Source organism: Aquarana catesbeiana, linkage group LG01, assembly GCF_042186555.1.
Source record: "Aquarana catesbeiana isolate 2022-GZ linkage group LG01, ASM4218655v1, whole genome shotgun sequence".
Lineage (NCBI taxonomy): Eukaryota > Metazoa > Chordata > Amphibia > Anura > Ranidae > Aquarana > Aquarana catesbeiana.
This window is the reverse complement of record NC_133324.1, coordinates 454084534-454109282: the sequence shown is the minus strand read 5'-3', so window position 1 is coordinate 454109282 and position 24749 is coordinate 454084534. Positions and strand designations below refer to the sequence as shown.

At 43.1% G+C, this 24749-nt stretch overlaps 1 protein-coding gene across 6 annotated transcripts in view; it reads left to right on the top strand.

Annotated features, from left to right (window-relative positions):
• Positions 1-20497: 20497 nt before the first annotated feature.
• Positions 20498-24749, top strand: part of LOC141148909 (antiviral innate immune response receptor RIG-I-like) — a 91692-nt gene continuing 87440 nt past the window's right edge. For all 6 annotated transcript variants that reach the window (XM_073636817.1, XM_073636798.1, XM_073636779.1 and 3 more), the window contains exons 1-2: positions 20498-20655; positions 23477-23612. In XM_073636817.1, coding sequence (XP_073492918.1) covers positions 23507-23612 — 106 coding nt within the window. In that variant the 5' untranslated portion in view covers positions 20498-20655; positions 23477-23506. The remainder of the gene's footprint in view (positions 20656-23476; positions 23613-24749) is intronic.

Here is a 24749-nt window from a genome sequence, read left to right as displayed (position 1 = left end):
TTTTCTGTCAATATGGGGTGCTGTGTGTACATTAATGAGGAAAAAAATGAACTTAAATGATTTTAGCAAATGGCTGCAATATAACAAAGAGTGAAAAATTTAAGGGGGTCTGAATACTTTCCGTCCCCACTGTAAAGCTGTTATAGCTGCAAAGGGTGTGGCTGCACTACTGCTGATCTCCTGAGCTCCAGAGAGGCCTACTGATCCAGGAACAGGAAGCTTGATTACTCCCTATACCCAGAGTGGATGCAGGAATCTGGGGTGGACCCAGGGGAGGATCCCCCGGATGGCCAGAGTACTGGGCCTCACATACCAGTGTTTGAGGACCTGGGAAATGGCCCAGCTAAAGGTGAAAGCCTGTCAGCCTACAGAAAGAAGGTTTGTGCTAGGATTGCGAGAATTGCCAAGGAGGAAGAGGTACTGGCGAAGTTGAAGTTTGACTTCAAACATAAAAAAATTTCAAATGACCGGCTTCACAGTTCCAAGAGAAGACAGATGCGGACTGAGTTAATGGCTTTGGAGGCTAAAGTGGAAAAGCAGAGTTTGCTGGTGGCCGCATTGAAAGAAACCAGCGGAGCTTTCAAGGAGAAATATGGCAATGATGATCGCTTCTGTACAATGCGCAGAGGGGCCATAGAGTCAAGTGGAGGAGAAGCATCACCAGAGTGCGAGAAGCCAAGGTCAGTGCAAAGCCAAAAAGTTACTGTGGGCTCGGACTGTGTTTCTGGCCAGCACGCTGGAAAATCTTTACATTCCAAGCCAAGTATCAGTATGCCTGCTGAAAGTGGAGAAAGCTCTGGCACACAGGCTGCGGGTGATCAGCAGTCAGGTGTTTTGACTGCCAGTATGTCACTGGGCCAAGGAAGTTCTGTGCCCTTGTCCCCGCAGCAGGAGGCTATGGAGCAAGATGATCCATCTGAGCCTGTGAAGGGAGCAGGTATGCTAAAGTTAATCACAGAAATGGAATCACCTTTGCATGGTCGCAAGTTTGCCGTGTCTGGATCATCTGAGGATGAAGAAGAGGATAATGATATCCCCCCAAAACCTTTGAAACATCGGGTGGCTGAAAAAGCTGTTTTTGTTAGAAGACTTGCCTATATAACATAATGGAGGTGTAGTTCCTATAGATGGTGCTGTAGAGGGCAGTGGAGAGCAAGCTCATCTCCTGGCTGAGACTACCACCTGTGTACAGAGAGTCAGTGAGGGGTGTGCTGACTCTGCTGTGAAGAGTGCTGATAAGGGCATCTCCACTGTTGGTAACCCTTTAGTTACTGGTAATGAAGTAAGAATTACCAAGGGTAATGTAAATGATCTTTCTGTGCCAGAAGTCTCTGCTCCATCTTTTGTTTCTACCTTATCTAAAGAAGGGTCTGTAACTAAAAGTGATGTGCGGGATGTTGCAAGGAATGCAGTTATTTCCTATGCTGCAGCAGTGGCTGCACCTGTCCCAAGGGTGAGTAGGGCCAGTTATTTTGCGGTCACTAGGACTGATGTGAGCGAAGGTCAGGCCAATCTGACACCATCTGGTAGCTCCTTTAAACGCCGCAATGTGGTCCAATTGAGGTGGACTGAAGAAGGCCCCCCACCAAATAGGAGAGATGTGGTGGACCGTATTCTGGGGATGGGTTTTAAAGCGGAGGAGATTTTTGCCCTTATCAGCCCAGTTGGGTCATATGAGTATGACCTCTCCTTTGTCAAGGCGGAAGGATTAGATGTCTTTTGGTAGAGGTATGAGCAGAGGTGGAAGGAGTCCCCAAGATGGGCAGGTTTGTCGCCCAAAGTAGTCTCTCGCCAGCCATTATACACGAACATCACCATTCTAGTATGCAATGAGTCCATTCCTGCTGCGGATCTGGTGGTGTGGTTGGGGAGATATGCTGATGTCCAAGCCACCCTGAGGAAAGTTGTAGATGATAGGGGGATATGGACAGGAGGATGGACAGTGTTAGTAAAACTGCATGTCACGGGTAATCTTGTTAAGCACATCCCTTCGTCTGCCTTTATAGGTCATGATAGGGTTATTACTTTTTATGCAGGGCAACCAAAGTTGTGTCATCGCTGTGGTGAAAAGGGGCATTTTTTAAGCTCATGTTCTGTGCAGAAATGTTCCCTCTGTCAGGGCTCAGGGCATGTTGCAAAAGACTGCAATAGTATTCGTTGTAATCTTTGTAACAAGTTAGATCACCCCTATAGCCTATGCCCTGAAGCCCTCCATAATCAGCCAGAGGTGGTGGAAGAACTGTTGAGGATGGAGGAGGAGGAACGTGGGGGACAGCAAGGGGTTGGTGCATCTGTTTCAGCTAGTCCTGAGGGCCCCCTCCAGGTGTCAGTTTCCCAACCTGAAGGTGTGACCCCTCTTGTGTCTGCTCCCCAGTCTGTGCTCCCTACTGTGTCGGTGTCTACTTCTGTTGTGTGTTCTTCCCCAGTGTTTCAGGTGCCCATTGTTCCAAATTTAAATAAGTCATCCAGATTGGCTGAGGCTGCCAAAGGGGCAGATTTGTGCAGATCTGAGGTGACAGCTTCATCAGGGCCTTCCCTAAGGCAGCGTAAAACCTCTAGTAGAGGTTCTAAGGTGAAGAAGGGGGATGTTGCCACTGCTAATAATGTAGATGAGGCTTTTCAGGGTAATGTTTCAGGGGAGGAGGGAGAGTGGACCAAGGTGGGGAGAAGGAGGAATAAGGTAGTCCTGACCTCTGCCTCCTCGGTTTCATCCCTACAGGTAGATGATCTACCGCTGGGAAACAAGTTGGGTCCTTATCTGAGGGGGAGGAGGAGTCTTCTAATTCCGTGTCTCAGATGGAGGAGGATAAGGTAGAGTGTCCTCTAAAGAGGTCGAGGTCTCCAGTAAGGGGGAGGGAGCTCAGGCTAAGAAACGCCTACCTCAATCATCCTGATGGCAGTTCCCACTCCGATAAAGGTGGCAACGATTAATGTTGCCAGCATAAAATCTGTAAGGGCTCGTAATATGGCCTTATTTTTGCTCAGTGAGATGAATGCTGATATTTTATTTTTGCAAGAGACCCGGCTAAATAGCCTTGCCGATGTCCACCTGGCAAAGAGGGAGTGGAGGCGTGGGCCCTCCTTCTGGTCTCTTGCGCCTGAGCCTTACAGCGGAGGTTCAGTACTTTTTACTGGCATGGTAACATGTCGGCGGGTTATTGAGGTAGAGATTGGAAGGTGTATGGTCCTGGACGTCTCTGTGAAGGGGCATGATCTGCGTTTAATAAATATTTATGGACCACAAACTAGATGGGAGAGGAAATGCCTCTTTACAAAGATTAAGCCTTTCCTTTTTACATCTCGGCAAGATGTCTTTGGAGGTGATTTTAACACCGTTACTAGGCCCAAAGACAGGAAAGGCTCCACTGACAGCCTGAGATATGATAGTGTTTTTCTTAATATGATAGCCAGGGAAGCAGGTCGGAAAGATGCGCATATTAAGCGTTGCCCAGACAGCACGGGGTACACATTTAAGCAAAGCAGTTGTGAGAGCAGGATAGATAGGTTTTTTTTAAAGGGGGACTCTGCCTTTTTCGGCTCCTGAGTGTTGTATGGTGGAGTTCTCTGATCACCTTTTGTTGTCTGTTATTCTCAATGCTTCAGATATGTCACCTAAAGGAAAGGGTATTTGGAGGATTAATTCGGCTCTACTGGATGACGAGGAGTAAGACAATCTTTTGAGGATTTTTTTCAGGCTCAGGTAACCATCCTGGATTTCTGCAGCAGTAAGTCAGAGTGGTGGGAGTTTGTCAATCATGAGTACCTCTGGCTTCTCCTTGACAAGTATGGCCAGGGGGGTGGGTTTATTGGATGGCTTAAGACTTTATACAGAGAGGCAGAGAACTTCATGCTTGTTAATGGTTGGGTTGGATGGCCCTTCGTGGTTGGATCGGTGGTGCGCCAGTGGTGTCCGCTGAGCCCTTTGCTATACGTGTTCCCAATCGACCCCTTCATCAGAAGGCTAGAGAGCGGACCGTTGTGCCGGGTGCCGGTGACTGGTGAGCCGCCCTTGAGGGTTGTAGCCTATGCTGATGATGTTTCTGTCTTTATCTCTGGGACAGAGGAGGCGCAGGAGGTGGTTTCAGTTATAGAGCAGTATTGCGAGGCATCAGGCTCCAAGGTCAACCGTGATAAAAGTGAAGTTTTCTGGATGAGCGAGGGAGGTGAGAGCTTTGCACTTCCGGAAACCTTCCCGAGGCCTCAGCAGAAAGTCAAAGTATTAAGTATCGAGTTTGGCCCTGATGATTACAGTAAGTCAAATTGGGAAGCCAGGCTGAATGATGTTGATGTCAAGGTGAAATGCTGGAAAGGGTGGCGGCTCTCCTTGAGGGAAAGGGTGGACTTGATTAAGACCTACCTGATTCCGTGGGTACTGTCTTTCATGGGCCACTGGCCTTAATGGATTGCCCAGGTCATATTATGAAGGAGGGTTTACGTTTAATAAATTCTGAGCGGATTCCCTTGAAATTTAGGGACCAGGCCTGGCTCACTTTCCACGGTAGGCTCTATGTGAGGGGGAACGTGAAGTGCCGCTCTTTGGACAATCGTGGTTATCCAAGAGCGGAGTGTCAGGGTGAAGTGGAAACCATGGACCACTTCTTGCTTCAGTGCCCTTTCAATATAGAAGTCTGTAAAAAGGTGGGGAGGGCTCTGAATATTCCATTCCTGCCTAGCATGTCTTATGCTGAGTGGATGTATGGAGCATTGCAGAATCGAAAGGGATTTGATTTGGACACTCTTTTTCTAGTCAGCTTAGTAGTCCGATATTACACCTGGAATGCACGGTGTCAGGTATCCCCTCGGCAGAAAGTCCTTCCTGTTCCGGTGGTGGTGTGTGAGATTCTTGGTGAGGTATGGAAAATTCGGGGTCTCGAGAAAGACAGATGGCGACAAAAGGTCTGGATAAAGGCGTGGAGGAATATCAGGCCTGTAGCTGCTGTTTGTTGATCTCTGGGTATTGGGTTCTTTCCCTGTTTTTCCCTGTTTTTAACTTCTTCTCGCCGTGTGTACACATACACTTACTGGCCACTTTATTGGGTGCACCTGTTCAATTGCTTGGTAACACAAATTGCTAATCAGCCAAACTAGATGGGAGAGGAACATAGCAGCAACACATTGTATTTAGGCATCTAGACGTGGTGAATATGACTTGCTGAAGTTCAAACCAAGCATCAGAATGAGGAAGAAAGGGGATTTAAGTGACTTTAAGTGACTTTGAACGTGGCATGGTTGTTAGTGCCAGATGGGCTGGTCTAAGTATTTTAAAAACTGATAATCTACTGGGATTTTCACACACAACCATCTCTAAGGTTTACAGAGAATGGTCTGACAAAGTGAAAATAACCAGTGAGCGGCAGTTGTGTGAATGAAAAAGCCTTGTTGATGTCAGAGGTCAGAGGAGAATGGGCAGGTTTGAGATGCTAGAAAGGCAACAGTAACTCAAATATCAACTTGTTACAACCAAGGTATGCATAATACCATCTCTAAATGCACAAAACACTGGGTGCCACTCCTGTCAGCTAAGAACAGGAAACTGGGGGGGCGCATGCGCGGAGTCTAGCGGTGCGGACATGCACAGTTAGAGCTCCGTTCCGTACGGGAGAAGAGCCGCAAACTAAAACCCGCAAGTATTAGAAATAACCACAGGCTTCAGTATCTACCGTTTTTGTGGGAAAATATAGTTCTGGGAGGCGGCCGTTCTAATTTAAAGAATCCCCTTACCTCACAGGGGAAAGCAGCTGTTAAAATGGCGCCGCCCCCCTCTTCATACACTGCCTCAGTGCGCTCTCACAGGCACAAAATGACACAGCCTGACTCCCCAGCTGATTCAGAAAGTGAACTTTTCACCTCACAAGATACCTCACAGAATTTACAAATAGCTCCACCTATACTTAAATAATTTGAACATATGTTGCATAAAGCCCTAAAACAAACCTCTGAGGCAACCGCACAGCTGCACTAGAACTTAAAATGGATAATTTTGAAAATGCCACACAAGAACATAACACTGCTATGGAAAATCTCAGAGAGGAAAACCTAATGCACCAAACTAAATTGAAAGACCAGGAGAATAGAACCAGAAGGTCCAATCTAGGCATCAGGGGAATTCCTGAATCGATCATTGACCTACAATCCACCTTAACGGCTCTATGTCATGAACTGCAACCAGATATCCCAATTGAAAGATTGGAGTTTGACAGAATACACTGAGCCCTTACAGCAAAAAAATTGGATGGTCCGCCACGTGATATAATAGTGAAATTTCACTATTATCGCACAAAGGAACAGCTCTTATCATCAGCCAGAGATAAAAAAGACCTAAATTTTCAAGGTAACAACTACCAACTATTCGCTGATTTATCCCAGGTCACTATATCAAAAAGGCGAGCAATGAAACCCCTCCTCATGGAATTGCAACGTCAGAGCATCATTTATCAATGGGGCTTCCCATTCTCTGTACGCTTTGCTTACAATGGAACGAAATACATCTGTAGATCTAATGAAGAACTTCAACAAACGCTCATAGACTTGCACCTAATGGATTCCTCACCACGTATTACATCAACACGTAGAAGATCATCATCCTTATCATCCGCAGGCAACTCCTCTCAATCCACCTTGAGAAATGGAAACCATCCATCCCATAAGAGAGGTCGCTTTGCATCTCCCCCTCAGGAAAGAGATGATTCTATGGACTGAAGGAAATAATTTAAGCAGAGCTTACTGTTCATTCTTCATCTTGATAATAGCTTTCATCACAGATGCACCGTGCACTCTTGCCTTGAAACTAGTAATCTACTAATATAAAAACTCTATTTTACATTTCCTTTATTTAATTACCGCATGATTTATAATTCTCATTTATCTTTTTAGTCACAGCTGAAGATAACTATCTTTAAATGTATTTTTATTATTTTTTTATATTTTTACATTTTTTCATTTTTTTAAAATTAAAAAAATTTATTTTTTATTTTTTTTGCTCTAAAACTACGGTCAATATCCTAAAATTAGAATATAGACCATTGCACATGTAGTGTAGAAAATTTAAAATACTTTAAACCCTCCTCAAAAGATACTTACAGATGGTCTAAAAGTATTTATAATTTTTAGTCTGACCACAAGATTTAATTGATTTACTTATTATAGTTCTCAATCTTTAGTTGATTTTTAGTTTAATATTAGGAATTCTAATATGCTGTCAATATCATAGGATTTTTTCACTCCAAACCCTTCAGGTTGACCTATTGTTCTACCCTTATTACTAGTTTAGGGACCCATTAATCCTATTCTATCCTCCAGTTCCCTTCTTCATTATTACAGCCTGATACACACTTTACCATGGGATCTTGAAATTGCTTAGTAACATTCTCAAATTTCCCACTTCCCCGGTTTTCCCCTCCTTAATTTTGTTGGATCCCGTTTCCAAAATTTATCTTAGATTGTATGGTGTACTGTTAGGAACATCTTGGTCATGTTCTCATTGGAAGGCTCTTCTCCCAGGTATGGGAGATCCGTGTGCCCTATTCTACCTCCCTCATTCTTCCACTTATAATATGTGGAAGTCTGACGGTTGCACTTTTTTCCCTGAGGGGGATCTCTATCCCTTCTCACAGGAAGTCTCTGTACATTTCTTTATAATATCTTATATAAGATATTCTTTAACCGCTTCTGTTTTCTTTCTCGTTCTCACCTCAGCATTTTTTTATATTTTCCTCCTCTTCTCACTCTTCAAGTCCACATGGATTGACCCATTTAACGGGAACAACACGCTATTTGGTAAGTCTCACTTCTCCATTCGGTTACCATGGCACCACTAAACATTCTATCCCTGAATGTTCAAGGAATTAATATACCCCAGAAACGAACCAAGGCTTTTCGTACATTTCATGCCCAAAAGGCTCACATAGTTTGTTTACAAGAAACACACTTCACAAAAAATTCTACTCCTAAATTTATGTCTCATTTTTATCCACAAATTTTTACAGCCTCGGCTACCTCTAAACAAAGAGGTACCCTCAGGGCCTTTCATTGTTCTACTGCTACTCCAAAAGACTAAACAAGGTCAAAGGCAATCTAATCCACAGGGACCAAGTAGGCTTCATGCCAACACGCCAAGCTGGTGACGATGTACGTCAAGCAGTTTTATTAGCGCAAATAGCTAAAGCACGCCATATACCTTCTTGTTTCATTTCACTCGATATAAAAAAGGCCTTTGATTCTGTATCATGGCCTTATCTATGCTACACATTACAAAAATGGGGTTTTGGACCCCACTTTTTGACATGGATTGAAGCACTTTACAACAAACCCAAAGCATATATCAAATATGCGGGATACAAATCAAATTATTTTAATATAGAGAGGGGAACACGCCAATGATGTCCACTTTCCCCTCTCTTATTTGCTCTCCTAATAGAACCTTTAGCCCAACAAATTCGATCAGACCCGACTATCACTGGTATAGAAACCGCTGGATACCAACACAAATTATGTTTATTTGCAGATGACATTACTATTACTATTTCTGTCATCTCCACAAATTTCTGGACCCAATCTCCTGCCCATTCTCAATAATTTCGCGATGATTTCAGGTCTCTCAATAAGTCCTAAAAAATCCATAGCCCTGGATATATCTCTCTCCAAAGTGGAATTGGACTCGGTAAAACATGCACTTCCATTTATTTGGGCTGAAAGGTCAATTCCCTATCTAGGAATTCACTTAACAGCCTCTCACCATGACCTCTTCTCAGCAAACTATCCCCCAATCCTGAAACAGATTACAAAACTCCTACAGCAATGAACACATCTTCCATTATCATGGATAGGCAAAATTAACGCAGTAAGAATGACAATTCTGCCAAAACTGCTTTACTTATTTAGAGTATTGACCAATCTCAATCCCTCCTCACTATTTAAGAATAATACAAAAAAGATCAACAACTTTTATCTGGGGCTCCATCAAACCCCGCATATCTTTACACACATTACACCTGCCAAAACTCAAGGGAGGCCTTGGCTTTCCGAACTTTGCAAACTATTACAGAGCAGCACACATTGCCAGCCTCTCTAAATACCATGCAACACAAGAAATACCCTTATGGGTAATAATAGAAGCTTCAGAATGCGACCCACTCTCTATTTCAAATATATTATGGCTCCACTCCAAAGATCGGAAGAATCTACGTAATCCTATCACCAAATACTTTCTATCCTTATGGGATAAGCTCAAATTTAAACACCAATTACAATCTCCTCATAACCCTCTTTTATCCTTCCTCAAAAACCCTGCTTTTTATCCAGCATGGGTCTCCCCTAAATCATTCAAAGCCTGGACCTCTTTAGACATTACTCGGCTAAATAAACTGATTTCTTCCACATCCTTCCTCACCTTTCCTACCCTCTGCGATACCTATAAGCTACCACACTCCGAACTATTTAGATACCTTCAAATTAAAAATTTCTATTCACCTTTGGTAAGCACAAATACCTCCCTGTTCCAAATCACTAATTTTGAATCAGTATGCCTAAAAGACCCCCACTCAAGAGGTATGATTTCTTCCATATATTCACAAATTTCAATGAATCCTTGCCTCGAAAAACCACCTTATGCCCGGAAATGGGAGGAGGACTTGGAAAAATCGTTGGATATGGCTGATTGGTCTAAAATCTGGACTGCAACTAAATCTTCTTCACCAAACATTCTGGCGGTAGAAACTAACTATAAGTTTCTAACTCGTTGGTACTTTGTACCCTCCAGGTTGGCCAATTTTGCGCCAACCCAAGCAGCTCAATGCTTTCGGGGCTGTTCAGATCCAGGCACTCATATGCATATATGGTGGTCCTGTCTGACGGTACAAACGTTTTGGGGAAAAATATTTGAAATTGCCTCCAGAATGTTTGAACTAAAGTTGCAACCAGATCCTGTCATAGCCTTATGCCGCATACACACGAGCGGAATTTACGGCAGACTTGGTCCGGCATACTGGATTTCGTCAGACAATTCGATCGTGTGTGGGCTCCAGCGGACTTTGTTTTCTCAAAAGTTGGACGGACTTAGATTTGAAACATGTTTTAAATCAATCCGTCGAAATCGAGTCCGGTCGAAAAGTCCGCTCGTCTGTATGCTAGTTTGACAGACAAAAAGCCACGCTAGGGCAGCTATTGGCTACTGGCTATGAACTTCCTTGTTTTAGTCCGGTCGTACGTCATCACGTACGAATTCAACGGACTTTGGTGGATTGTGTGTAGGCAAGTCCGTTCATTCAGAAAGTCCGTCGTAAAGTCCGTTGAAAAGTCCGCCGGGCAAAGTCTGCCGTAAAGTCCGCTCGTGTGTACGCGGCATAACTCAGCTTAAAGCCAGATTGTCTCACACATAATCAATTTAAACTCTTTACGCAACTCCTCACTGCTGCAAAACAGACGACTGCAAAGGCATGGAGGTCTGCCAACTTGGAAATACCCGAGACCAAACACAGACTAAACACTTTCATGTCACATGCCAAAATGCTGTCAATAGAAAGACCAAATTTCTATATTTGAAAAAACTTGGAACCCTTGGATTAAGTATCATTTATCGCCAATATTTGATAATTCAATTCTTAAACCGTGGTAGCTAAGGAAACTCTTTACCCCATTATAATGATAATATAGCATTCTTAATATCAACAAAATCATGCCATGTTACCTGAATCAATCCTGTGGACTCTTTCTCTTCTATTTCTATCTGTCCTACTATTCTTTCCTTTCCTCTTTCTTACATCTTAAACTCATTTTTACTATATTTTACCTATGTAATGATTTAATAAAACAATATCTCCAAAGCTCTGGTCCAACAAATAAGACAATCTATTTTAACATAAAATCTCCTTCATTCCCTTGGTCAGACAGTAACCAAATGTTAAATGGAAGGTATTGTATTGATTACCTGGTTGTAATGAATTAATAAGCCAATGAGTTGTACCATTTATCATTTCTGTTATATTATATTATTAGTACTTATTGTACCTAATTGTATTAAACTTTTATGCTCAACTATTAAAAACCTTTTTGACAAGGAAGAACAGGAAACTGAGGCTACAATTCGCACAGGCTCACCAAAATTGGACAATAGAAGATTGGAAAAACATTGCCTGGTCTGATGAGTCTCAATTTCAGCTGCGACATTCAGATGATAGAGTCAGAAATTGGCGTAAACATGAAAGCATGTATCCATCCTGCCTTGTATCAATGGTTGAGGTTGGTGTTGTAATGGTGTGGGGGGTAGTTTCTGGGCACACTTGGGGCCTCTTAGTACCAATTGAGCATTGTTTAAACACCACGGCCTAATTGAGTATTGTTGCTGACCATGTCCATTTCTATATGACTACAGTGTACCCATCTTCTGATACTGGCTACTTCCAGCAGGACAATGCACCATATCACAAAGCTCAAATCATCTCAAACTGGTTTCTTGAACATGACAATGAGTTCCTTCAAGGTGTGGTGCTTGAGGCTGGTGTAGCTGTGTTCCATTCGCTGTAGAAGAGGAGGATCCCAGTTGGCACCCCGCCTAGGTGCCTCTGCCAATACACAGCTTCCTCCACTCTGGAACCAGGAATAAGGTATTATAGCTGAGAATTGCACCCAAGAACTAGATGACACTAGCTTAGATGCAAACTGGAACTCTTTTTCGAAAATTCACACAGAATTTATACCACACAAAATCAGATAAGAGCTTGATCACATTATCCTAAGACCCCTTTCACACTGGGGCACTTTAGCGCTAAAAATAGCGCCTGTAAAGCACCTCTCAAGCCACCCCAGTGTGAAAGCCTGAGTGCTTACATGATGGGAAAAAAAGTCCTGCGAGCAGCATCTTAGCCAAATGGCTGAGAACCCCACCCACTACCTGGGCAAAAAGAAAGCGCGAGTTTCTCTTTTTAGGCTCTATTCACACTAATGCGTTTTTTGATGCATTTTGCATTTTGCAGAAATGTATGGGAATTTTTTAACATGGGTTCCTATGGAACATGTTCACATCAATGCATTTTTGTGCCTCTGCGTTTTTGGAAAGGGTCGGGGACTTTTTTTCATGCAAAATGCAGCGTTTTGCATGTAATAGAATTCAATGAACCAGCATCCAAAATGCAAGTACCGCATTTTTACCGCGTTTTGACTGCGTTTTTGCCACGTTTTGCATTTTTTTCTTTCTTTTAGTTTTTTTACACTGTATACAGTATAAAAAAAACACTGTAAAACAAAAAACCCAAAACGCAGCAAAAACGCATGTTCAAAAACGCAGCAAGCACCGCAAAAAGCACTGCAGAAACGCTCAAAAGCAACATGCATAGATGTGAAACGAGCCTTAGTCTATGCTTGTTGAATATAAGCTTACATAGAAGGAGTTTTCCCATCATCAACCACGCGGTCACGTACACCACGTGCGACGGGACTAGAAAAGGCCAGTTCAGAACCAAGCGCGGCACCCTTTGGGCTCCTTTTGCTAATCTCGTGTTAGTAAAAGTTTGGTGAGAGACGATTCACGCTTTTTCAGACTCGTGGCTTTCAGATCGTTTTCTGCGGTTCATTTTGTGCTTGTGGGTTTGTATCTGCTCTTCAGTGCATGCAGCGAGTACCCTTGACTTGTCATTGTGTTCTTGTTCGTTCGTTACTGTTTTTCAGGTCGCTCTTTACAGGCCTTGCTGTTCTTCAGTGCGTTCTATTACTTCGTTCTGAGCAGCCGACCGTTTTCTAGCCATGTTGCGTATACGTACTCCTTGTAGAGTTCGTGCTGTGCGGGGGCTTGGTGTTGGGGTCCTGACCTTGACACAAGTCCAGTCCATAAACAGGGTGGGGAGGAGTTCATGGACCAAGAATTGGTTGCTTCAGCGTGACCAGTTCTCTCATATGCCTTTGCTCCATGAGATCCGTGAGAATAATCCTGATGATTTCAGGAACTTTGTCCAGATGACGGACCCCATATTTCACCGTTTGTTGGCTTCACTCACCCCCTATATCAGCAGGCAGGATACCTGCATGAGGCAAGCGATCACTCCGGAGCAGAGGCTCGTCGCTACCCTGCGGTACTTGGTGACAGGGAAATCCTGCAGGACTTGAAGTTCTCGACAGGCATCTCCCCCCAGGCTCTGGGGATCATCCCGGAGACCTGTTCTGCCATCATACAGGTCCTGCAGAAGGAGTATATGAAGGTAAGATGTTTATCCTTTAATATCACATTTTATTGTATTTAATGTTTGATAATATATTGTATTTCTTTCCTCATTCCCTAATTACCAGGATTGTAATATGCTGTGAATGTCCCCTTTCTCCTCACGCATGCTGGATTTTTCTGTAATTATTTTTTTTGTCCTTCATACATATTTGCCTTCACTTACCTCCCCAGCATGGTCTCCTGCCCCTATATTCACCTCATGTAGTCACTTAACAATGTATTTTGTCAGCTCCATAGTAGTGCTTTACCCCAAACACCCCCTAAAATGTTTAGAAATCTGATTTGTAGTGTCCCCAAATCATTTTTATTAACCCTCCCTCCCCCCAACTGCTAAGTCAGCTGATACCAATTCTCTATCTATCCTCAATCATCTATCTGCTGACTTTGCCAAACCCATTCACACTATACCCATCTCTTTAGTGGTCAGATTTATGGATGAATTCCCCAAAGCATGTAGTGCAAGGGCCTGCCTGTATACTTTCAAATTGTAATGTTTAAAGTTTTTGTATCCTATTATTATCTTGCTAGGTAATAGCAGAATGTCCAAATGTGCTCAAATGTGTACAGTGTGTATTTATATCTTTGTATTATGACACTTCTTACCGGTCCAGTGGGCTGCCAATAGTGTAACTAAGGAGGGGCTGTTCCAAGTAATACCCTGTATTTAGGCATTCATCTCTCAATGAAGTGAAGAGGGTTACCTGTCCAAGATTACCCCCCCTATAATGTTAGAAATGGCCCATGAGAGGGGGGGGGGAATATGATAGGTGTACCTTATAGTTTGGTGTTGTAAAATTCCCCTTAATAAATGTTATCTGGATGTTGGCCAAGAAGGTTTGTGTCTAATCTGCTTTCCATGTTTATGTGCAAAAATACTCATTTTTTTTTCCTCAACAGTTTCCTTCCATGCCACAGGAATGGCAGACTGTGGCCTCCCACTTTGCCCAGCGGTGGGACATTCCTAACTGCGGAGGGGCAATTGATGGGAAACATGTCCACATTGTCCCACCACCCAACTCGGGGTCATACTATTATAATTACAAGGGGTTCAATAGTATTGTGATGTTGGCGGTGGTGTCGGCTAATTACGACTTCCTGTATGTGGATGTGGGAAAGAATGGCTGGATGTCCGATGGTGGAGTCATCGCCCGGACGGAGTTTTACAGGCGTCTGCAGAATGGAAGCTTGGACTTGCCACCTCCAGAAGAGAATGTGGAAGGACTCCCATTCGTCTTCGTTGCAGATGAAGCATTTGCACTGGGGGGACCATCTTATGCGGCCATTCCCGATGAGGACCCTCACCCCGGAACAGAGGGTTTTTAATTACCGGCTGGCCAGAGCCAGAAGAGTGGTGAACACATTTGGAATCATGGCCAGCCGGTTCTGCCTATTTCTGACACCCATCCATATGGCGGAGTATAAACTTAATCATATAATCCTGGCGTGCTGTGTTCTGCATAACTTTTTACGCCAACATTCTGCCAACTATGCTGGCTCAGTTGGGCCTGAGGCCGGAATTCTAAATGAAACAACCCTGACGGCGCTTGAAAGTGGCCGTCCTGGCTTGCCCTCCCTGAGTGCCCGTGATGTCTGGTTAAGATACCTTGAGTTCTTTGCGGGTATGGGGGGCCATCAATATGCCAGACAATTTGTGAAGCCTTTATCAAATAAAACCAAACAAAAAAAACAAATCTTTGTTGACATTTACTGCTTGTGTTTGTTTTAGCTGTCCCTGACAGAAATGTGGGGAGTCCTGAAAATGGCGTGATTGTGTAACCTTATACAAAGCACTGTTGGGTGTTATTTACTAAAGGCAAAGACACTTTGCACTACAAGTGCACTTGAAACTGCACTGAAACTGCATTTGTAGTGCAAAGAGGATTTGCCCTTAGGAAATAACCCCCATTTTCACAGAAAGCAGCAATTACATCACCACAAAAGTGTTGTAGCGTTGAGACAATAATCCACACATTCTTGATTAACAATCTTTTTAATACCTGCACAATCACATGTGCATTTAGAAAAGTTTTTTTAAAACAAACCAACATGTTTGTTGTATAACAATTTTTGGGGGGGCATTATAAAAAATAAAAATGTCCATTTAAGATAAAACAGGCATGTTTAAAACCAACAAGAAAGACACAAATCTTGAACTTACAAAGTTCACATTTGGTAGAACTTGAAGGCAATATCAGACATGAGTATTTAGGAACTGTGTTTGATATTGCGTTCAGATGGGGTGAAGTCACCCCAGGAAAAGCCAAATTTGGAAGATGCACACAAATTTCCCAATGTCAACATGTGCTAGCTGCCATCACGGGGGATCAAGGGACGTGTTTTGGGGGAGAAACTCCTTCCTCTCAGCTACTTTATTATTGAGGAAGGGGTTGCACCCCCCAAAACACGTCCATTGATCTCCCGTGATGGCAGATAGCACATGTTGGCACACTGTGTGCATCCTCCAAATTTGGCTTTTCTAAAAATCGGTAAAACATTTTTAAGATTGTAGCACACAAAAAAACAAAGGGATTTGGAGGGGTTTTAAACTCGCCCCAAAACATCAATGATGTTTTTATTTTTTTGAATAACATCATAGATGTTTTTCTTGAGGTTTTCCAATTGTAAATTACACCCCATGATCTCCCCGATCAGGATCTGGGCACTTTCTGATGTGAAAGGATCTGGATCCACAACATCACGATCACCTAAAAAGAGAGAAACCAAACAAAAACAGGTATAAAAAATATGCCGGCATCCATCTCTTACCTGAGCCTGTGGTCGCAGACACTCACCTGTTGTGGTGACAATTTCCACCACGTCTTCTTCCTCCTGCTCTTCTTGTGTTGGGGGGATTTCCCCTTCTTCCAGAGGTGGGGGGTCTGTGGTCTCCTCGGATGAGGGGTGTCCTCCGAGTCTGGCAGAAATATAAATAGGAAACATTGCTTGGAAGTGGGGTACAATTGTCTATTTTGGCAGAGTTCCAAAATGTAGCATTTTCAGTGTCCTTTGTCAAGCTGCAATACTTGTTTGGTACAAGCTTCCCAGATGGAGTCACCCCTATAATATACACTGGAGCACCTGTGTGGCCCCCCTAATAAAAATGGTGTTCTGGGGTCCCACACTAGTGCTCCAGTGTCCAGATGTGAAAACCGCTGCTCAGTGTCCTCTCCTTACACAGAATCTAGTTTGCATTTCATTCTAGTAACAAAGCCATCTACACAACCAAATTAGTTTCATACAAGTAGGGCGTAAAAAATGTGGCCAAATGCATATGGCCAAAACAATGGTGTTTTATAGGCCGAAAGAAAAATGTTTGATACGAACGAATAATGTGCCCATGAACCAGAAAGTTACCATTTTAAAATGAACACTTGTAAGAAAAGCACATGGAGCAGCACGAACGTAATAAACACAAAATGAATAGGAACACAGCACAACTACTTACTTTTTGCAGCACTCTCCGGATCTTTATGTACTGCTCGTGTTCTCGTAATTTGAGGTCTGACCACCGCTTCCTGAGCTGATCTTTCGATCGACGTACCCCGAAATGCCGGTGCAGACTTTTGACCACTTTCGCCATGATCTTGGCCTTTCTGACATTCGGGTTGGGGTAAGGTCCATACTTCCCATCATAGTCGGCCCTCTTTAAGATGTCGACCATCTCCAACATCTCCCCAAAGGACATATTTGAGGCCTTAAATCTCCTTCTGGATCGGGACGTTTCTGGCTCCGGGCTTTCCTCCTCCTCCTCCTCGTTCCTGTAATTAGCATGCACCTGTTGTGTATCTGCCATGTGCTCTTCCTCCACTGCGCAGAATGAAAAGGGGCGGGGAATAGACTAGAAAGAACGTCAGGGGCGGGCGGAGTTACACGCATGCGCAGTGTGTATAAAGCGTAACACGCGTGCGTATTACATATGATCTGTGAGCGGAGGAAGGAGCATCGGAGGCGCCGATCGTGATAACAAAGGTAAGATCTAAACTTGGGCCTATACAGCTTCGAAATTGAAGCCTATATTGTAACAAGATTAGGAGAGTTTGGACTGACCTTAGGGTTTGTCTTGAGTTGGTGAAGCCGTTGGTCCCCACAGCAACCATCCCCTATTTAAAAGCCAAAATTGGTGGCCTGAGGAGCACATATCTTAGGGAGCGCAAGAAGATCACAGATTCCCAGAGGTCCGGGGCTGCAGCAGATGACGTTTATGTCCCCAGGCTGTGGTACTATGAGAGACTGCGATTTCTGTCAGACCACACTGAAGTCAGGGAATCCCTCTCCACTCTTCCTTCCACCCCAGCTGAGGCTTCCGATGCCCAACCTGGGACTTACAGCCAGGAAGAAGTGGAGGAGCCCAGCTGGAGTCAGGTATAGCATTCTTCTACAGATTTCTTGTCAATAAAGAAATGCTCTTTACTAGATGTTATTATTGATCACTAATTGCTGATTGAAAAAAGTGTTTTTACATATCAATAGACAGTAGTGGGCACCCAAAATTGGGACAAGAATGAAAAATGCTGGTCTCAGAATCATAGTCTGTTATATTTGTTAACATTCAATTTGCAACAGTCAGGAGGTGACAATTGTGTGTGAATGATGACTAAAAAACTAAAACTATATCCCTTTTTCATACACAGGAAGACCTCAGCCAGGAGGAGGCTGTAGAATGTGGCAGCTAGGAGGAGGCGGGGCTAAGTTGCAGCCAGGAGGAGGTGGGGCTAAGTGTCAGCCAGGAGAAGCCTGGGACAAGTCGAAGCCTGACCGAATCGCAGGTTCCTCCCCTCCGCCTTCCATACAAAAGAGGGAGGAAGGGATTCACGTTCAGGATTCTGCACTCAGGCTAATTCAGGAGGCTTCTGCGTCCCTCAGAGCCTTACCCACTCCTGAAGAGGCCTTTGCCTGCATGGCTGCCACCAAACTGCAGGGCATTATAAAGTCCTAACTAAGGGGGTGAGTGGCGAAATCACACCCAAGACCGACGTGATTGAGTTGGACCATCCTCCTCCTGCTGCCACAACTCCACCACCACAGCCACAGCGTGGAAGGAAGCGTGGAAAGAAGACAAGAGAGTGATGACCCTGGGTTCAGTCTGATCTGACAAAAGCTGCAGTCTCTTGTATGACCACAGCCTGGGGACACAGATGTCATCTGCTGCTTTCCGGATCTCTGGGACTTCTGGACCAGACTGCACTCCCTTAGATAAGGACTCCTCAGGCCACCAATTTTGCCTGGAAATAATTGATGTGTGCCCTGGGGGCCAAAGGCTTCACCCATTTCTGCTGTTTCTCCAGCGTTGCCTCCTTCTTTGTTTAGTTGTGAGCCCTTAATAAATGATTTTTTTGGGAAAATTATACTCTCCTATGTGTGTTTTCATCCAAAAAGGGCAGTTTGTTGGTGAGGATTCAGGTACATTTCTAAAGTACAATGTGAAATTAACAAGAGACAACAACACCAAACAATCTCCTACAGATTAAATAGAACAACATATCAATGGTGTTGTGATAACTTGACACACAAAACACACACAAAAATATTCTGGAGTAAAAATAAAAATACAATAAAACAAAGATCAGCCTTGAAAAAAAGACAAACCAAAAAAAAGAATCTGCCTTAAAACCTAAAAAAAAAATTCCAACACAAAAAAAATGTCAGATGTGACAAATCTGTATATATTAAGGGAATCCCGCTAAATAATAAATTAATAAGTTTGTGAGAAGTCTGTGTGAATATGAGCAGCAAAACTACTTCATTCTTCTCACATTATAAAGAAGAAGAGAGTGCGCTGTATTAAACCATTTTTAACACTGCACCGTGACGAAAGTGTTGTATCCATTGCGAACGCTAAGTTTACCAGACCGAGCTGTTTCGTCTCGGAATTTCTTCTGAGCATGCGTGGCACTTTGTGCGTCGGAACAGGCCACACATGGTCGGAATTGACGCGATCGGATTTTGTTGTCGGAAAATTTTATAGCCTGCTCTCAAACTTTGTGTGTCGGAAAATCCGATGGAAAATGTCCGATGGAGCCCACACATGGTCGGAATGTCCGACAACACGCTCCGATCGGACATTTTCCATCGGAGAATCCAACCGTGTGTACGGGGCAGAACTCTTTTTCAAAAATTAATATACCATACAAAATCAGATAAGAGCTTGATCACATTATCCTAAGACCCCTTTCACACTGGGTCGCTTTAGCGCTAAAGATATGCCTGTAAAGCGCCTCTCAAGCCACCCTAGTGTGAAAGCCTGAGTGCTTTCACACTGGGGCGGTGGGCTTACAGGATAGGAAAAAAATTCCTGCGAGCAGCATCTTAGGGGCAGTGCGGGAGCAGGTTATATACCACTCCTGCACCGGCCCTGCCCATTGAAATGGGTAACGCTGCCGAAGTGCCTGCAAAGCGCTTCGACAGTGCCGCAACACGGGCGCTATTAACCCTTTCTTTAGCCACTAGCGGGGGGTTAAAAGCACCCCGCTAGCGGCCGAAAAGTGCCGCTATAACAGCAGTAAAGTGCTGCTTAAACTATTGGTGCTTTACAGCTAATGCACACCCGCCCCAGTGTGAAAGAGGTCTAAACGTTAAACAGTAATATCATCCGTATGAACAGCTAACAGTAACCTAATTGAACAGTGATCTAATTAACAGCAACTTAATCAATAGCCAGGCACCGAGGCAAGCCTTGATTGGTGGAGGAGCCCACCCCAGACAGTCTGGCGCCTACATAGGAGTACATGGAACAGAGACCAATGTAACCAGCTCTTTCAACAAGCATGTACAGTTCCAAATAAAACAAACCAGGAATAGTCTTTAGGGCAAATACAAGGAAACAGTCCTTCAAAAATGTGACAAAAAGAAAAATATAACAACAGATGAATGTGGATAGAAAAGGTCCCTGCTGCCAGTGTACGTGACACACAGGTTCTTTCTCTCATGCAGAAAATACTTTTCTTCCTGCCCATTTGAATGAGCTCTAGCTCTGCCAGCCAGAACCTTTCGTGCAGAAAATACGCATCTAAATGCAGTATTTTTCTGCCCATGTGAATGAGCCCTTGGACTGCCTAGAAGGTGGTGATGTTTTAGAAGCACTAGACTAGAACATGAAAATCTTCATTTCTGGAAGTGTAACAGTAGGCTGTAATAAAATGGATTAGCATTGAATTAAAATGCCTTGTGTGGAATTCCCCTACAAGGTAGCACCATACCAGTTTCAGTTTCCTTTCCAACACAAAATGCTGTTTTCGATTCCTCAGGTTATGAGGAGTATGAGACTGCTGTGAGGTGTGTCACACTGAGCATGCGCAGAAGATCATCTGGCAGGGATAGTTTTGTTTCTCATACTAGGAAAAGCTCCTGCTTCCTGATTATGTTCCAGACTGGGGATAGCTGGTCTCAGAGACACAGCTCTGTACACTTATAGGGAACTCTGTCCTATTCTACTGGATCATCTTCAGGTAAGTCACAACCTCACATGAAATCTGCATAGCTGTAGATCAGACAATGTAACAGGAAGACATTACCTTGTAATAACATTACAACATAGTGTCTGTACTACAACTATCTGGGCAATTTGTTGCATGTCAAATATTGTGATACATTCCTGATATTTGTAATTATGGGCAACAGTCTAGTATTTGCTGTATTTATAATAATGTACAATCCAGCACCCCTTGTATTAATATCTAACGGCAACAATAGTAACAATATTTGTTGTAATATTAAGGTTAGGTTTAGACTACTGCGGTTTCCGAGCCTTGTCACACCATAATGCAGTGCGGAAAATGTGCGTTTCCCTCACTGCATTCAAAGCACATTGCTTTTGCGATCTGCAGCTGGTGTCAATGTTAAGGTAATGACTTCAAACGCAGGCACAAATGCATTGGGTTTGCCTGCACCAGATCGCACGGTACAGAAGTACCATGTGATTTGGTGCCTGCGTTTTTTTAAAGTAGTGAATGTGGTCCAGTGCAAAAAATGCATGGGCTCAAGTCTCACCGCACAAATCCAGATTTGAAACACACAGGAATGGGAAGCACATCCCTGTGCGATTCCTGGTGTGAGCTGGCCCTCCTCCCTGCGCCCACATTAGTGCAGACACAGCAGCCCATTCAAATAAATGTACTTATGGGAAAGGCAGAAAAAGATCCCTGAGCCTTTTCCAAAATCGCAATCAAAGGGAAACTGTCTACTGTTTACTTTCCAGTGCATTAGTATGTCATTAGGTACTCCCTTATCAGTACTCCCTTCCACCAAAAAACCCATAACTCAGTTACAGGCTGGGGTGATAGAGCAAACCAACGATATTTTGCTTCTTGAGAGATGTTCCACTTTATGGAGTTTGTTTCCTGGGCTAAGAGCAGTACAACCATTCCATAGGTAAAAAGAAGTACTTTAGGCATAAACGTGCGCATAGCATGCGAAAATGCAAATAACGTACTCTCAGTGAAATCTCTGGGACCAAAAATGCCCAAATACTCTCTCTCAAAAAAAAAGAAGCTCATTTACTTTTTTAAGCATAGGGTGTAGAGCATCGGATAACTGTGTGAACAGGAAGAATTAGAAAAAATGGGAATCTGCACGTTGAGCAAAGTCAGGCGCAGGGAAACAGGCAAAAAAAGCTTGAGTGTGAATTAGACATGTGCACAGCCAAAAAAATCGTTCATTTTCGTTTTCGTTTCATTAGTTTATTATTTTTTTCGTTTTTCAGGTCATTCGTTATGATCGCCATTTGTAAATTCGTTCATTCGTAAATGCGTTCATTCGTACATTCGTAAATTCGAACATTTGTTCATTCGTACATTCGTTCATTCGGACATTCGTACATGTTTACATTTGTACATTTGTAAATTCGTACATTCGTACATTCGTAAAATCTTACATTTGTAAATTAGAAAATTCGGAAATTTGTAAATTCGAAGTTTGAAAATCCAAAAACCCGAAAATTCAAAAATATGAAATAGTAACTAACATTTAAATTATAGGTATTGTAATTTCCTTTCAAATTTGACTGTCAGTGAATGTAACAAATACGAATTTATCCAAAGTTACGAATTATCCATAACGAATGCTGCATCTAAACAAATGGAACGGAACAAATTAATGATAAATAATAATAATAAAACGTTGTTATTATTATTGTTATTTATTATTATTAATTCATTACGTTCCATTCCGTTTTTTCGGATCATTCATAACTTCGGATAAATTAGTATTTGTTACGTTCACTAATAGCCAAATTTGAAAGGAAATTACAATACCTATAATTTAAAAGTTACTAGTAATTACTAATAGTTAAGTTATTATTAGTTAACTATTATTTCAGATTTCCGAATTTTCAAACTTACAAATGTACGAATTCACTAATTTACGAATGTACGAATGTACATTCGTAAATTGCGAATGTACGAATGCCCGAATTTACGAATGTCCAATTTTATCGAATTTACAAATACTCGGAAAAAAATCGTTAAACGGATTTTCGTTAATTCGGATATTCTCGAAATAACGAATTTGTCGAAATCCGTTAAAGAACGAATTCGGAGCGAAACGAATTGCACATGTCTAGTGTGAATTAGGACTAAAACAGATCATGCTCCTGGGTGTAGTTCCTATATGTCCCTGTATGCATAGTTACAGAGTTTTATAGTTAGGTTGAAAAAAGACACATGTCCATCTAGTTCAAGCAATAGAAGAAACTAAAAATGAATAGAATACCTCCACACAATCTCATACCCAGAGGTAATGCAAAGTAAGGCAAAAAGTAAGGCAAAATTAAGGCAAAAACCTCCCCAATAAAGCATGATCCAGTTTGCTCCAGCAGGGGGGGGGGGGGGATTCCTTCCTGATCCCCCAGGAGACAATCTGATATTCCCTGGATCAACAATCCCTGGAGTTATTACCTATAAATGTTAGTATCTGGTTATATTTTGTACATTTAGGCATGTGTCCAGCTGTTTTTTAAAAGAATCTACTGACCTAGTTTTGAGGGAGCCTATTCCACATTTTCATAGCTCTTACTGTGGAGAAGCCCTTCCTGTGTGTGGAGATGAAATCTCTTTTCTTTCAGACGTAAAGTGTGCCTCCTTGTCCTCTGTAATGACCTTAAAGTTCACTAGACCAAGTTCACTATATGGGCTTATGGCCTTTATGCATGGTCTATGTGAATGAACCCTATAGCTGATCAACAGGAGTTCCAGTCAGGAGGATGCATGTACACAAGATTTTTGCTTTCTCGTTTTTAACAAAGTGTCTCACCTATTTCTGTCATAATTCTAGAAAGACGGATAGTATTGCGATTAAAGAAGAATGAGCGCTGAGGTGAAGGAAAGCCTAAGGCTCTACAGCAATTACATTATGAATATAATTCGACCCTCCTATGTCATGCAATTCATGGGAACCTGGATGTCGGAAAGTGAGTCTCTTTATGGTTTTTACAGAATATTGGGAACATTTTAGGAATTGCATCTATGCTAAATTTAAAGTGATCCTGTCACTTAAAAGAAACATAAATAGCTATCTGCTAGTAGGTATAACGTTCAAGAAGTTTGTGGTACCTTCACATACATGCAGCAGTTCTTGTTCCCCTCTGATATGGCTGGATGGCAGCCACTCTACATAGACCACGTTTAACCACATGCCGACTGGGCCATAGCCGAAAGACGGCTACAGCGTGGTCGGCTTATTCTGGGAGGGCGTCCATGGACGTCCTCCCAGAATCTTGCTCCCGTGCGCCCCCCTGGGGCGCGCACCTGGGAATATCCGTCATCACGGATCACGGTAAATGGGCGCTAATTGCTGCTGTTTACCACGTGATCGCTCCGTCAAATGAATAAACCGGTGTCACGTCCAGTTCCTCTCTCCCCTCCTCGTAGCGATTGGTACAGCGAGGGGAGAGATCAAGTGCTGCAGCGCTGTGGGCTGGATGTGCAGTGCCCACAGCGCTGATATGTGCCAACTTCAGCACTAATCCCATCCATCTCATCAATACTCATCCATCCCATCAATACTCATCCATCCCATCAATACTCATCCATCCCAGCAATACTCATCCATCCCATCAACACTCATCCATCCCAGAAATATACATCCCAGAAATACTCACCCATCCCAGCAATACTCATCCATCCCATCAACACTCATCCATTCCAGAAATTCTCATCCATCCCAGCAATACTCATCCATCCCATCAATACTCATCAATACTCATCCATCCATCCATACTCATCCATCCTCAGCAATACTCATCCATCCATCCATACTAATTCATCCTCAGCAATACTCATCCATCCATCCATACTCAGCAATACTCATCCATCCATCCATACTCATCCATACTCAGCAATACTCATCCATCCATACTCCGCAATACTCATCCACCCATCCATACTCAGGAATACTAATCCATCCATCCATGCTCAGCCATCCATCCTCAGCAATACTCATCCATCCATCCATACTCAGCAATACTCATCCATCCATACTCAGCAATACTCATCCATCCATACTCAGCAATATTCATCTATCCCATCCACACTCAGCCATACCCAGC